This window comes from Atheta coriaria, unplaced genomic scaffold (assembly GCF_025399875.1).
Source record: "Atheta coriaria isolate IRGN ID8LTWV9N9 unplaced genomic scaffold, Caltech_Dcor_3.1 hic_scaffold_3_pilon, whole genome shotgun sequence".
Taxonomy (NCBI): Eukaryota; Metazoa; Arthropoda; class Insecta; order Coleoptera; family Staphylinidae; genus Dalotia; species Dalotia coriaria.
The window spans coordinates 3,772,141-3,783,940 of NW_027045445.1; the positions used below are offsets into that span (position 1 = coordinate 3,772,141).

Below are 11,800 nucleotides of genomic sequence, written 5' to 3' on the forward strand. Positions count from 1 at the left end.
TCACGAAAATTAAAGCTCCTTTGAAGTATGAAACACTGAAAGACTTAGAAGTAATTGCGGCGGGTCTGAACGCAGTGCTGTTTTCGTCGTTATCGTTGTGCTTTCTTATTCATTTGAGAAATTTGACGCTCAAGAATATTCGAATGTTCAGCGTGGCGATGGCGCTCGCGCGATGAAAACGTCGAACATCTCGAATGATAATAATGCTTGTTAATGTATGCGAAAGCAATTTCCTATTCACAGCTTCCATTTTGCAGACTCGCTTGCAATTTCCTTCGCTTTGTTTGAATACAGAATACACACACTTTGGTGCGAACTGAATTAAGTCATATTTCACACAGTTGGCAGTATTGAAACCAATTATAATGATAATTTTCGCTACAGTCATATCAATTACATTTAAATTATATTTAGAAATGCGTATAACTTTATTTTATATACATAGATAATTAATTTTTTGCTTTTATTTATCTAGAAACGTAATTTACATATTAAATTGTGATTACAACTAGATATATTGACATTATTGACATAATCAGCGGTTAAACACAATTCTAACTTAGATAGACCTTAATTACGTTTGAGGAGCACATCCAAAATGCATACTGCAATCTGCTGAGCAATTAGCACCCACACGAGTTCCGATTAGATAATTAGATACCACCGCCTGTGATTACAACCGCTTTCGACGCACAATTGTTATTCTGCACCAGCGCCGGCCACAGATACGAACGCACCACATCACTGTTTCGGTCAGAAGCGTGATGACGCTGATGCCGTTCCGGTACGAAGCGAACCGGAGCCTGGAAATCTGTGTTTAACTCGTAGGGTGGGTATTGGTTCACCAGAAACCAAGCGACGCGAGTAACTTCACCAACAAACCTAAAGCAAAAATAAAAAAAACATCATTATGACCATGTTATTTAAAAAACAGCAAATATTTTTACCTTCGTAGTGGCATGCAGGTTTCCAAACATTTGTACTCCTTGAGCGTATCGCAGACCAAACCACGCACTTGAATCTCGACATCAGCGAGTGGATAAGTATCGGCTTGTTGAGAAAGACACCGCATGAGATCCCCACGAAGGGCCAACCCAGCAGCGGTGCGTACATCCACGTGTAAGCTTCGAAATGTTTCGCGTAGTTTGACATCACGCAGATTTTTGCATGTGCGAAATGCCAACTGAAAACAAACAAGTTTTTTACGTCTGCAGAAAGTAAAAAAGAAGCACTACTTACGACTACAACGGAAAACAATATTTTCGCTTTCAATTGTGTGGCATGGTGTAATTCGGGCAAAGAGTCCAATGCTTCCAGAGCGCGTGGTCTACTCTGATAGTACAAACTGCCGTATCGACCGACTGCGTCCTTCCTGCAAACAAAAATAAACGCGAGTCGTAAATATGCATTGCCTATAAAACGCAGAATTCGCGACGAATCTAAGCTCGGGTATGAAGAAGTGCGGAACGATAATAATAATAGATGCAAAGCAAACGAAGGGAAAGGAAGATGATGGAAGAAAGGGATGTTAATGACATTTCCTGGTACCTACAGAGCGCTGGGAGAAGAGCAGGTTTTCAACAAATGAGATATGATTACCGAGGGAGCAAATCTACATCTTCATCGTTTCGTATTTGCAATTTGCCAAGGATTTCGACGACGGAAACCTTGATGCGAAAAGGGATGAAACAAGCGGTTTAACGAGTTTTTTATTGAACCTTTCAAGTCTTACGAGCGACACAGAATTGTCCTAACTGTTGAAATTTTTACGTTATACTTTTTTCTTCTTTACATCCATTCAATTCAGTTTAATGAGATTATGACTTTCTATTCCCCACTAGATAAACTTCAGTAATATCAAGGTGTAAATAATAGTCAGCCGTTATGATTACTATTAAATTTTAGTACTCGAAATGAGATTCATTTGTTTTTAGTGGAGTTGAGTTTATGCGCTATTTTACGAGAGCAATTTTGTTAATTTGTTTTTGAGGAAATTTGATTCCATCCTTCCAAATGCACCACAACAGCGGATATTTTCGTTGTCGTTCTTTTGATTTATATCTTGGATGATAAGACTCTCTCTACGCCCTTGTTCTCTCGCCGGAATGGTGCGCACGCGAGCATAAAACGCCAAATGGCAAACCGAAAATACAACACCAAGCAAGCGTCGAACGTCTCAGCAAACAATAGATGGGATTGACCTATCACACACATTTTTACGAGCATTACTCGTTTCTGAATTCAGCGCAGATAGAAAGACTGCGTTAATAACTAAGAGAATTGTGCGGATGAGTTCGGAAGGATTGGAAAAATGCGAAAAACAGCAAAAAAGAATTACGGCTTGTAGGAGTCTATTAATAGTCTCTCCATCGTATATATCCATTTCAATTCAAAAATTCGAATCGTGTGGTAAATTTCACTTTGGTTAAGATAAATGATGCTGAAATGATTTTCAAATAGCTAAAAACAAAGCTTCGAATGAGAGTAGCTAAATATTTAAGCAAAAAAAAGATATGAACTATACTTTCTAAAGGAAAATATAGATGTAGAATCAATGTCGACAAGATGCCGGCGGCCATTTCGCGAAACAAACGCATTTTGTTTCGACAATGCGCACATTCACTGAACTTTTATGACCCGGCTCCTGCCTTGGAGCGTGTTTTGTGTGCGTACACGGAATACAAACCAAAGAAGCCAATCTACGCCTGTTTTACTGTTAAAGCGCATTTCTGTATGTCACACATCCAAGATTTGTTATCCCCTCGGCACTATTCGTTGTGTTGCCTATTTACGCATTTAGTGCACACTCGTGTGCTTTTCTCTAAGAACTGCCGCAAGCTTAATGATAACAAGATAATGCTCATAATGCTAACAAAAAAGAAACACTAATCTTGTTACTTATTTCTTTTCTCTTCTAGCAAAGTGTTATATTGTTCTATATTAAATTATATCATGCTGTATTAATGAATATTTTGAATTATAATAAAGTGGAAATGTGCGAGAATTTCCCATAATTAAGTTGACATATGATCCTCAACAAACGCAAGAAACCCAGGAAGGGTTTTAGCTTCCAGGAGAGCGTTCAAGTGGCGGGTACATTAATGAGTAATAACACATGCTGGCATTACCCAAAGTACGAATTTTCATGCTGTGCGGTTGGCAAACGTGCAGACGATGCAAGCATACTAACAGCGTGAAAAAACATTATTACTTCAAAGCACACACAGGGTGAAAATGTTCTAACATGAAAATGCTTTGAGCTATACACAGCTGCATGTTACACAAAACGAAAACTGTATTAATAAAAGCACTTTACTGCGTTTACATTAAAATATTAATTCACTACCGATTAAAAACGAGAAGAATTTACTTATTCTGCATGTTAAAAGACTTCATTTGTAGAATAATAGCACAAGAAGTGAAACTAAATGAGAACAGGAAATCACATAAACTGTAAAGGAATGACTGGCGTATGAAACATTAAACACTTGATTAAATACACAGCCTGAACTTCAATCAATCAATAATCAGTCATCAGTCATAGAAAATTAAACAAATGGATTACCTATCACTTTGTGTTTGCGTTTAGCATCGCAAAGCAAAGTCTTAAAACTCAACAAAGTCTAGCAGTCTGCAAGTAAGTTATTAATCATCAGATAACGGCAGTATTCTGTGAGTACTTTATGAACTAGCAAACAACTGCTATTCTTTCCCGAAACTTGTTCTACATTTCACACGTGATTGATTCCTTTGTCTATGCATTCACACTTTATCAATTAGGAAAAGTGTTTCTGGTTTTATGCAGATAGCTACTCTACGAATTAATCTGAATAATTAAAAGCGTGGTATATTTTCCGTCACGTTTCTGTATCTGGATTTGTGATCAATACGCGTTGATTCACGTGATGTTGCGTCGGGATGCATGATTTGCGGTGCGCCGTGCGCCATTACTGCTTTTATTACATTATTGTATTCAACAAGATGACATGTGCGCATACGATTCGTGGTCGTAATGTAAAATTTACGAGATGTACCAAATTACATTCGCATTGTGGCTTTATTGCGAGTATTTCCTAAATGTATGTAAATATTGATGCATCGTCCACATATGCAGTTTACTGCCGAGGCATTCAAGTTTTCTTTATAGCTTATAAAATAAATAAAATATTGCACTATTATATAATAATATTTTATATAAAATTTACAATCACGGGCCCTGTGAAAAAATGTCACAATCCTATTGATTTGTTTATTCGGTTAATCTCGCGGGACAAGCGTATAAATATTCAGCTCGTTTGTATTGCGCATCGTACAAATCACATCATCAATTCGAATAAATCACAGCGTGTTATATATGCGTCGGCACAAACAAAGTTCAATGTAATTCCACGTGACGTAAAATGCAATTTGGGTCACTTCTGCTATTACACCGCGTTTTTTATTATATTAAAATGTATAAAATGGCAAAATTAAATTCCATAAAGAAGATCAAACAAACAAACGAACAAAAATGCCTGAAATTCACCTTCACTTGCAGTTGTTGTTTTGCCTCTTTGAAATCGACTTTTCGGTGTGTAACAGAATGACTAGAAGGCACGTCTCTGCCGAATTAACTACACACTATAAAACAGGATTAAAAACATCGTAAATCCGCGTTGGAAGTTAAGCCCGCAGCGGTAGTGCCATTTCTCTCTTATTCGCAAATTTTATCAAAGCCCTTTTCGGGGCTTAAGGGAGCAAGATATAGCACGGATTATATTTTACATTTTGGGGGATGAATAGCGACAGGGCGAAAACCGCCACGGAGATCAACAACACCATCTGCATATTTCAAATCTTTAAGATGTCTACAAAGTATTTACTTTTTTGTATATTTAATAATATTTTAAATCATTATTGCATTTGGAACACTCTGTATAAATAAATGAAGCTGCTTTTAATCGATCGGCAGATAATGCGTAGGCTTGTTTTCTTCATGGACTTTTTTAAAACTCATTTTTTATTTACCAACGCTGCTAAGTATCAAAATACATTATGTTTTTTTTTGTACAAACTCTAAAACAAGCTGATATTTACAGAGAAAAATAACAAAACTCCTAAAATGTGTAACGAGTGTATCTGTGTCATGCACTCAGGCATTTTCCTTCACGCTTGTAAAATACAATCATTTTCCAGCACACTAGACTGCTCTTATTTTCATTCGAGTCCTTCACGCGTTAAATTTCACACATAGTATTTCAGTTTTGTACGCTTCCGCGTTTTGCACTACTTTGCGCTGCTTTATTTCTTTCAGCACATAATTTCCATGCATGAATGTGTTTCACGTCTTCTCTTCGACCCGCCAGGTTTGCCGGCGAGCGTACTTCGACGGCTTCGCAGCATTTATGTGTCCAATACAGAAAAGTGCGACTGCATGGACTAGAGAAGGTCCTTGCGTTTGCATGGTGTAAGTTCTGCGCCCCGCCTGTCATGAACATTTTTCCAATAAGATTTCTCTTTACGATTGCCGACCGAACTGAACTAACCGTGGGGTTATTTTGCCTTTTTTCTTATTTATTTATTTCATTTCGTGGCTTGAATGGATGGCAATTTTTCTCGACCGGTTTCAATACCGCTGGCTACGTGCATAATACGCCTGCAACGGAAATAAAATATTTTTCTCAATTTTACTCAGTTTTGCGACTTCGATTTGTTGAGATTTTTAATACCGCAGGTTTGTAGCTTTTGATGCTTGAGTGAGATTCGATAAATCTTCATTAAAGTTTACTTCGAGTATTTTTCTCAATTTATTTTTATTTGTTTGCAAAAATATTGCACCTCAAATATTTTTGAAGAAGAAAAATATTATTCATTAAAATTTGAACACGCTGTATAAGAATATTATTGTGGTGACTTTGTGAAACGAGCGTTTCATTAAATGCGCATTAAGAAATATGTGTATTCAGCAGCAAACGACGTGCGTCCTGAAAGATAAATCATTTTTCAGGACATTTTGCACCTGAATGCAAAAAAAACTTCATTTTTGTTTGCCTCATCTCGTGTTTGTTATGCGAACACTGCCAACGGAAAGTTTTCCAGGTCTTCAGAGATTCACAAACTGAAAGCAATGACACTGGAGTGTCCGGGCATGCAGACTCTGCCAGGAACGAAACGCAGATGTAGAAGTAGAGAAAGAGAAACGAGGGCGAACGCGAAAAGAATTCGCACTGCTCGTGTTACGGGAGGGCATCCGTGCCAAAGTACGATGTGTTTGAATTTGCAGTAAAAGTAGAGACAAAGCGGATGCCCAGAGGAAGCCGAAACTATGCCAGAATTCCAGTATATTTATCGACGCACTGCCCCTTTTGTGTTCGCTGCTGCTGTGGCGCAAACAAACAACGCGAGGACAAATATCGCACAAATTTGGGTTAATCGCCAAAACTTTGCGCTCTCAACAATAACGCCTATAAATGAAAAGATTCCACGCAAACATTTCACATGTTTCACGCTGCAATACTGATTATTTAATAGATATTAAATTATTAAACAGTGGATCGGGATCGTGAAATTAAATTACACGCTTTATACGCGCTTAGTTTCCGGTTACAACTTTTCATGATTAAATTAAACAGAAATTAAATTTGTTGTTACGGGTAGGAAGTTATACGTTGCAAGTTAGGCGAGTCGACGGCGTCAGGAAGCCAAGAGATTAATTTCTTTGCCCTTCTTCCTTCCTGCCTTTTGTGTAAAATTCGTAATTAATTAAGAGCGTTTTTTATAGCCCCCCAAACGCCGAGGTTTGAACTGTCATCGTTCAAAATCACGAAATTTCCGCCGGTTTTTTACGTATTGAAGAATGAAAAAAAATCGGTGGATTCTTTTAATGAAAACGCACCGAAAGAAACGAATTGTAAGAAGAGAGAAATCAAAAAATGTAATTTCCCGCACCGCAGCCTGGGGTGGCGCATTGGTGGCGATGATGGCGGGTGTAAAAAGGAAACCGTTTCGAAATTTAATTACTTCGGGGACTAACTTCATTTAAACCGTCCACTCTCATCTGGTTGCAATGCGTACGCGGTGAAAGCATTTAAAAGTGTTTATTCAGGGTTTTCAACTCGGTGAGTGAGTCTTCATCCAATTGAAATTTAATAATGTGATGCACTTTTCATAATTGTTTACCGTAATTACATTTTTGCAGTCAACCGAACCATTATATACTTGATGTTTTTATGGTTGGAGGGAAGCGAGTCGAGCGTCAGGTGCTTTTAACACTTTTCATTGCAATTTCAGGCGACTGGCGGGATGAAGAGGCGGCGCGGAGCAATGCGATGTGAAACGAAACGAATCGATATCGGGAGGATGCGAAACGCGAGACGACGGGTACACATGATCGAAACGAGGCTGCCAGTAGTGCTTTTGCTTACCCTCGGTCCGTTTCCGCTTCCGGCTCCGAATGGTAACCGTCGCTGTTGCACGGACTCGTGTCGGCTGCGATCTGCATCAGCTCCAAGATGGCAGCACAGCCTTTGGAGAAAGACATTAGTAGCGCCGCCACCGGTACGTCGTCACACACCGGCTGGACTCTGTAATATGAACCAGAAACCTGTTATTCCCAATCGGAATTTTCAAATTTTCATAAAAAAGCTTCCGCTATTTTACCGATTACGTACCGCAAGCAAACAGAAACTACTTAGGTGAATCTATGGCATGCAAAACAGTGAAACATCTGCTTTAGTAACTCAAATAAATGTCATTGCAACTGCAATGTCGAAACTATCTTCCTTCCACAATCCGTAATTCAATGATTCAGTTATTCGCCTATTCAACCGCGGATAAATTGAAATCACCGTCATTCAACACACTTTTTGTTGATTATTTCATTCATAACTCCTATTTGTACCTGTCGTCGACAGTTATGCCATAAAATCGACAATCAGCGGTCGCAAAGAAGCTTTCAACGTTTTTTTCTTCTTCTTTGCATCATTTGTGATTTGCCCGCACATCGTTTATTTGCTTGCTGATGACATAATAATTACCTTTTCAGTTGGGAGACGCAAAAGAGTGCCTCCTTGTCGTTCTGCACGCGTTCGGCAAGCGTGTCGATCAACGGCCGCAGCTGCTGCAACGCTGGTTTGTCGACCATCGTCAGCAGTGTCTTGTTATCGATGAGTCGCTGCTGCACATCATTGTGATGCAAGCCAAGCAAACGCTGATGAGATGCATCTACGGGTTTCTTTGCATCGGTAGCACTCAAGCCCAATTCTTCCAAACGATGCAGCGCGATTTTGTAAGCATCGATGTGTCGTTGTAATTCGCCCTTGAGCGCGACATGAAGATGTGTAAGTCCACTGGCGTCCGGTGTTAAACCGTGACATCCCAATCCTGCAATAATACAACAACAGTAAGAAGAAAAGTAAAGATTGTTACATGAATAAAAATAAACAGTTTTATTTTCCGCACCTTACTATTTGTATTCATGTATTCACGCAAAAAATAAAACACATAAACTAATCTTTACAATTCATAGAAGATGATAGGAGAGAAAGTAGTTTAAATGTTTAACATTGATCAGCAAACGTTTGTATAAAAGCTCTCATGCTTGCGCCCGCCTGTCTTTCGTTGGCGGTGTTTGTCCGTGTTTAATGTGACTACAAATGTGATGAGAAACAGAAATTGACACACTTCTGAAGAACAACTAACGACCGCGCATGCATGCGATGTTCATCACTTCATCTCCATTAATGTATTCATATTCTGCGATACTCGTCCGCCTAATTAATTAGATTTTGCACAGCCGATAAATCTGAGAGAGTGAAAGGCGATTTCAAACTTAATAAGACTCTTTTATTTCTATTTGAAGAGATGCCGCAGTCCGATTGAAATTGAAAATTAAAAACAGAAAAAAATGAAACTTAACGATACCGATTTTATTAGATATTAGTGATGATTACCTTGTATGGCTTTTTCTAGAGCATTCCGACGTGTGGTAAGTAATCGATGGAAGTCCGGCTGATACTCAACGAGTGACCGGACGAGTCGGCCAACTTTCGTCTTCAGTGTTGGATCCTCATGAGTCGCGAAGAGACGCACCAATTGCCAAAGCACAGGCTCAGCACTTAAATTCGGCCTTTGACCTGAAGACACCAACCTGTAAAAGCGCACAATGCCAGAGGTCATCAATTAATATTGTTTGAATGTCATTCGGGAAGAATAGAAAGTTTGGTTTTATGGATTTTCAAATTTATTACCGAATGCTATTTTTATTCGCAGGAGTAGTGCTACGTGACGCAGCAAGTAGGTAATTATTATGTGTTCTAAATTATGATTTTGCGCGTGAAATAATAAATCAACGTTGTAGTAATATAGGCAACAACAATCGCGCGTGTGGAATCGAGAGCAGAAATAACTATCGTGTGTAGGTACTTTATTTGTTCTAAACTACATTCAATAGATTCCTGAGACTTTTTAGACACTACTTTGGTGGTAATTGCACAAATTAGTTGGTTTCACATGTTTAAACACACTTTTTCTGACACGAACCAGCCGTAATTGTACGAAGTTGACACCTAGCATAATTTACAGGATGCAGGAACTACTTTTAGTTAATTTAACACGCGAATTTTCTGCATTTCTGCACATTTCCAACATTAATTATAATTGTTTATTTCCTAGTACATGAAAGCTTGGAAAATAATTAATTAAATTTAATGCGAATTAATTCAAATAAAATAAAATAAAGTTCAAAGAACTTCTTTGCTAAATTGCCGCATGAACGATGAAATATGTCTATAACGTGATTGTGTGATCATCAACGATAAAATAATTTTCCGGTTGAAGCGCACAATGAAGTAATGCACTTAAAAGTCTTAAAGCAAACAACAGACGCCCGACAATGCTGACAGAAATCACAATAAACCGGCCGTACTCTCAGCTATGTAGGTATATAAAATATAAAGCAGTCTCTAATGATGAGATTCACAAATCTGGTTTGCGTCTCGGGACGGGACAGAATTGTGGCTTCCTCTTGAGATTGTTCTCACATTAAAAACATTAGGAGGTATTCTCATGTGGGTTTCGTGAAGGCGGAAACGTCAAATTCAAATGTATTATGCATAACATCGCAACATGATTATTTTGAAGAAGAATACAAATGAAATAATAAACAGAAAGAATTCGTTTCGAGAACTAATTGCTTCTCTAGGTTAAAATTAGATGTAATAAGTTCATTATGATTTGTAATTCTGTGTTACTTAAGTGTTTTAAGTGTTTTATGCTTTTAATTTGGTTATGACTTACTTCGCAAATAATGTTTCCAGCAATTGAGCAGAATGTGGTAATCCTTCAACAAGTAAATCCAGTGGTAAGTCATTGGCGACTTGCGCTAAACCTGAACAGCCTAATTTTGAAAGAACCGTTGCTGCTTCACGATATTGTCGCCCTTCGGAGAGGACAAGGACTCGTCTTAAGACAAGTCTTGGACTCATTGCTCTTTCGCGACGTATACGGTCACCGCATTCGCGCATTTTAACACACTAGTTACTTTTTGTATTGATAGATATTTAAGTATTTAAATTTTAATAGCTGAGTACGAATTTAAGCACGACCGGCGCGGCGCGCTACCACTGACTGAATGCGCGTTCTTCCGCTCGTGCTGCTGATGGTTACCGTGGCGGTGGCTGATTGGCATGCGTTTTAATTTCCGCTGGGAGTACTCCGCAGCACCCAAGAAGCAGCAAAGCAGACGCACGCAAGAAAGAATCGAACGCTCTGAAGAAGCAGCAAAGAGCCAGCAACCACGCCGAAGAGCACCGCCGACATACTGACACACTTTTCGATACCCAACCGACCAAACAAGATGCGATGCTGGACTCGGTATGTATCCTTCATATCACGAAGTATTAAATGTATGTAGTGTGTGTGTTTGACTGTGTGTGGCTACAACTCTTACAACTTTAAGATATGCGCGCACGAGTCAAGTTCATAAGCACACACGCCGACATACCTACACTCGAGATGAGGAAGAAGATGAAAACAAGGAAGAAATGGATGTGATACCATCATGAGCAAAAGTGCATCAGACGTCGACGCGGGTTTTTGGCCTTTTAATACGTTACCAGTTACAGTATTCAACAAACTTGTTTTTTCTTGACATAAGATGAAAAGATTTAAAGAAAAAATTTAAAAATTTAAATTTTTAGATTTAAAAACGCAAAAATTACAATCTATAGGTCAGAAAGAATAAGTTTGATTGTTAAATAATATTCATTGTACAGCAATCTCGAATTAAAGATTAAAATGATTGGCGTGCTTAATATTTACAACATAATATAATAATGTGACTGTGGTAATTTTCCGGCTCATTCGAGCGCAAATTCTAACTGTAATGCACGCAATGTTAGTAATTACGCAGGCCGCAGCTTCTTTTTTCTAAAACAAAACAAATGCTCGACCAATGTGTGGACGGACCTGACGATACGAACAGAAAATCATTGTGTGGTAAGTTTTTCTGTACAACTCTTTATTGCGACCAGAAATTGCACACGCCAATTACGATTACGTGTATAATATCTATAATTCTTTGCATGTATGATTCAAACCAGTCAAACACTTACACAGTTATTTTGAATTAGGTGTTTTTCTAGATTACTGCCGGCGAATTGCAACAAATTGGAAACACGTTAACTGATTATTTACTAGTTTACAATTTTATAAGTCACGCAAGGCTATTATATTGTTTAATCAATTATTGTATCAAGAAAACTTCAAAATAAGGTAAGTATGAAGACTTTCAATAAAAAAGTGTCTATTTTGTGGTTTTTGT

General features: G+C 38.3%; 1 protein-coding gene across 1 annotated transcript; it reads right to left on the bottom strand.

The window, feature by feature from the left end:
* Positions 1–341: 341 nt before the first annotated feature.
* LOC135789625 (uncharacterized) lies at positions 342–10,909 on the bottom strand. The gene is made up of 7 exons (XM_065299543.1): positions 10,276–10,909; positions 8,931–9,127; positions 8,016–8,361; positions 7,404–7,562; positions 1,240–1,372; positions 948–1,183; positions 342–882 (listed from the first exon to the last, which is right to left on the bottom strand). Exons 1-7 carry the CDS (start codon positions 10,500–10,502, stop codon positions 654–656), a joined length of 1,527 nt encoding a protein of 508 aa, XP_065155615.1. The 5' UTR covers positions 10,503–10,909; the 3' UTR covers positions 342–653.
* Between the last annotated feature and the right edge of the window lie 891 nt (positions 10,910–11,800).

Excerpts from the sequence above, each read along its gene's own strand:
- LOC135789625 (XM_065299543.1), bottom strand. The coding sequence starts at position 10,502 with ATGCGCGAATGCGGTGACCGTATACGTCGCGAAAGAGCAATGAGTCCA. Across the intron at positions 8,362-8,930 it reads TCTAGAAAAAGCCATACAAG|GATTGGGATGTCACGGTTTA; the intron begins GTAATCATCACT and ends GTATTATTGCAG. Across the intron at positions 7,563-8,015 it reads TGCGTCTCCCAACTGAAAAG|AGTCCAGCCGGTGTGTGACG; the intron begins GTAATTATTATG and ends TTCATATTACAG.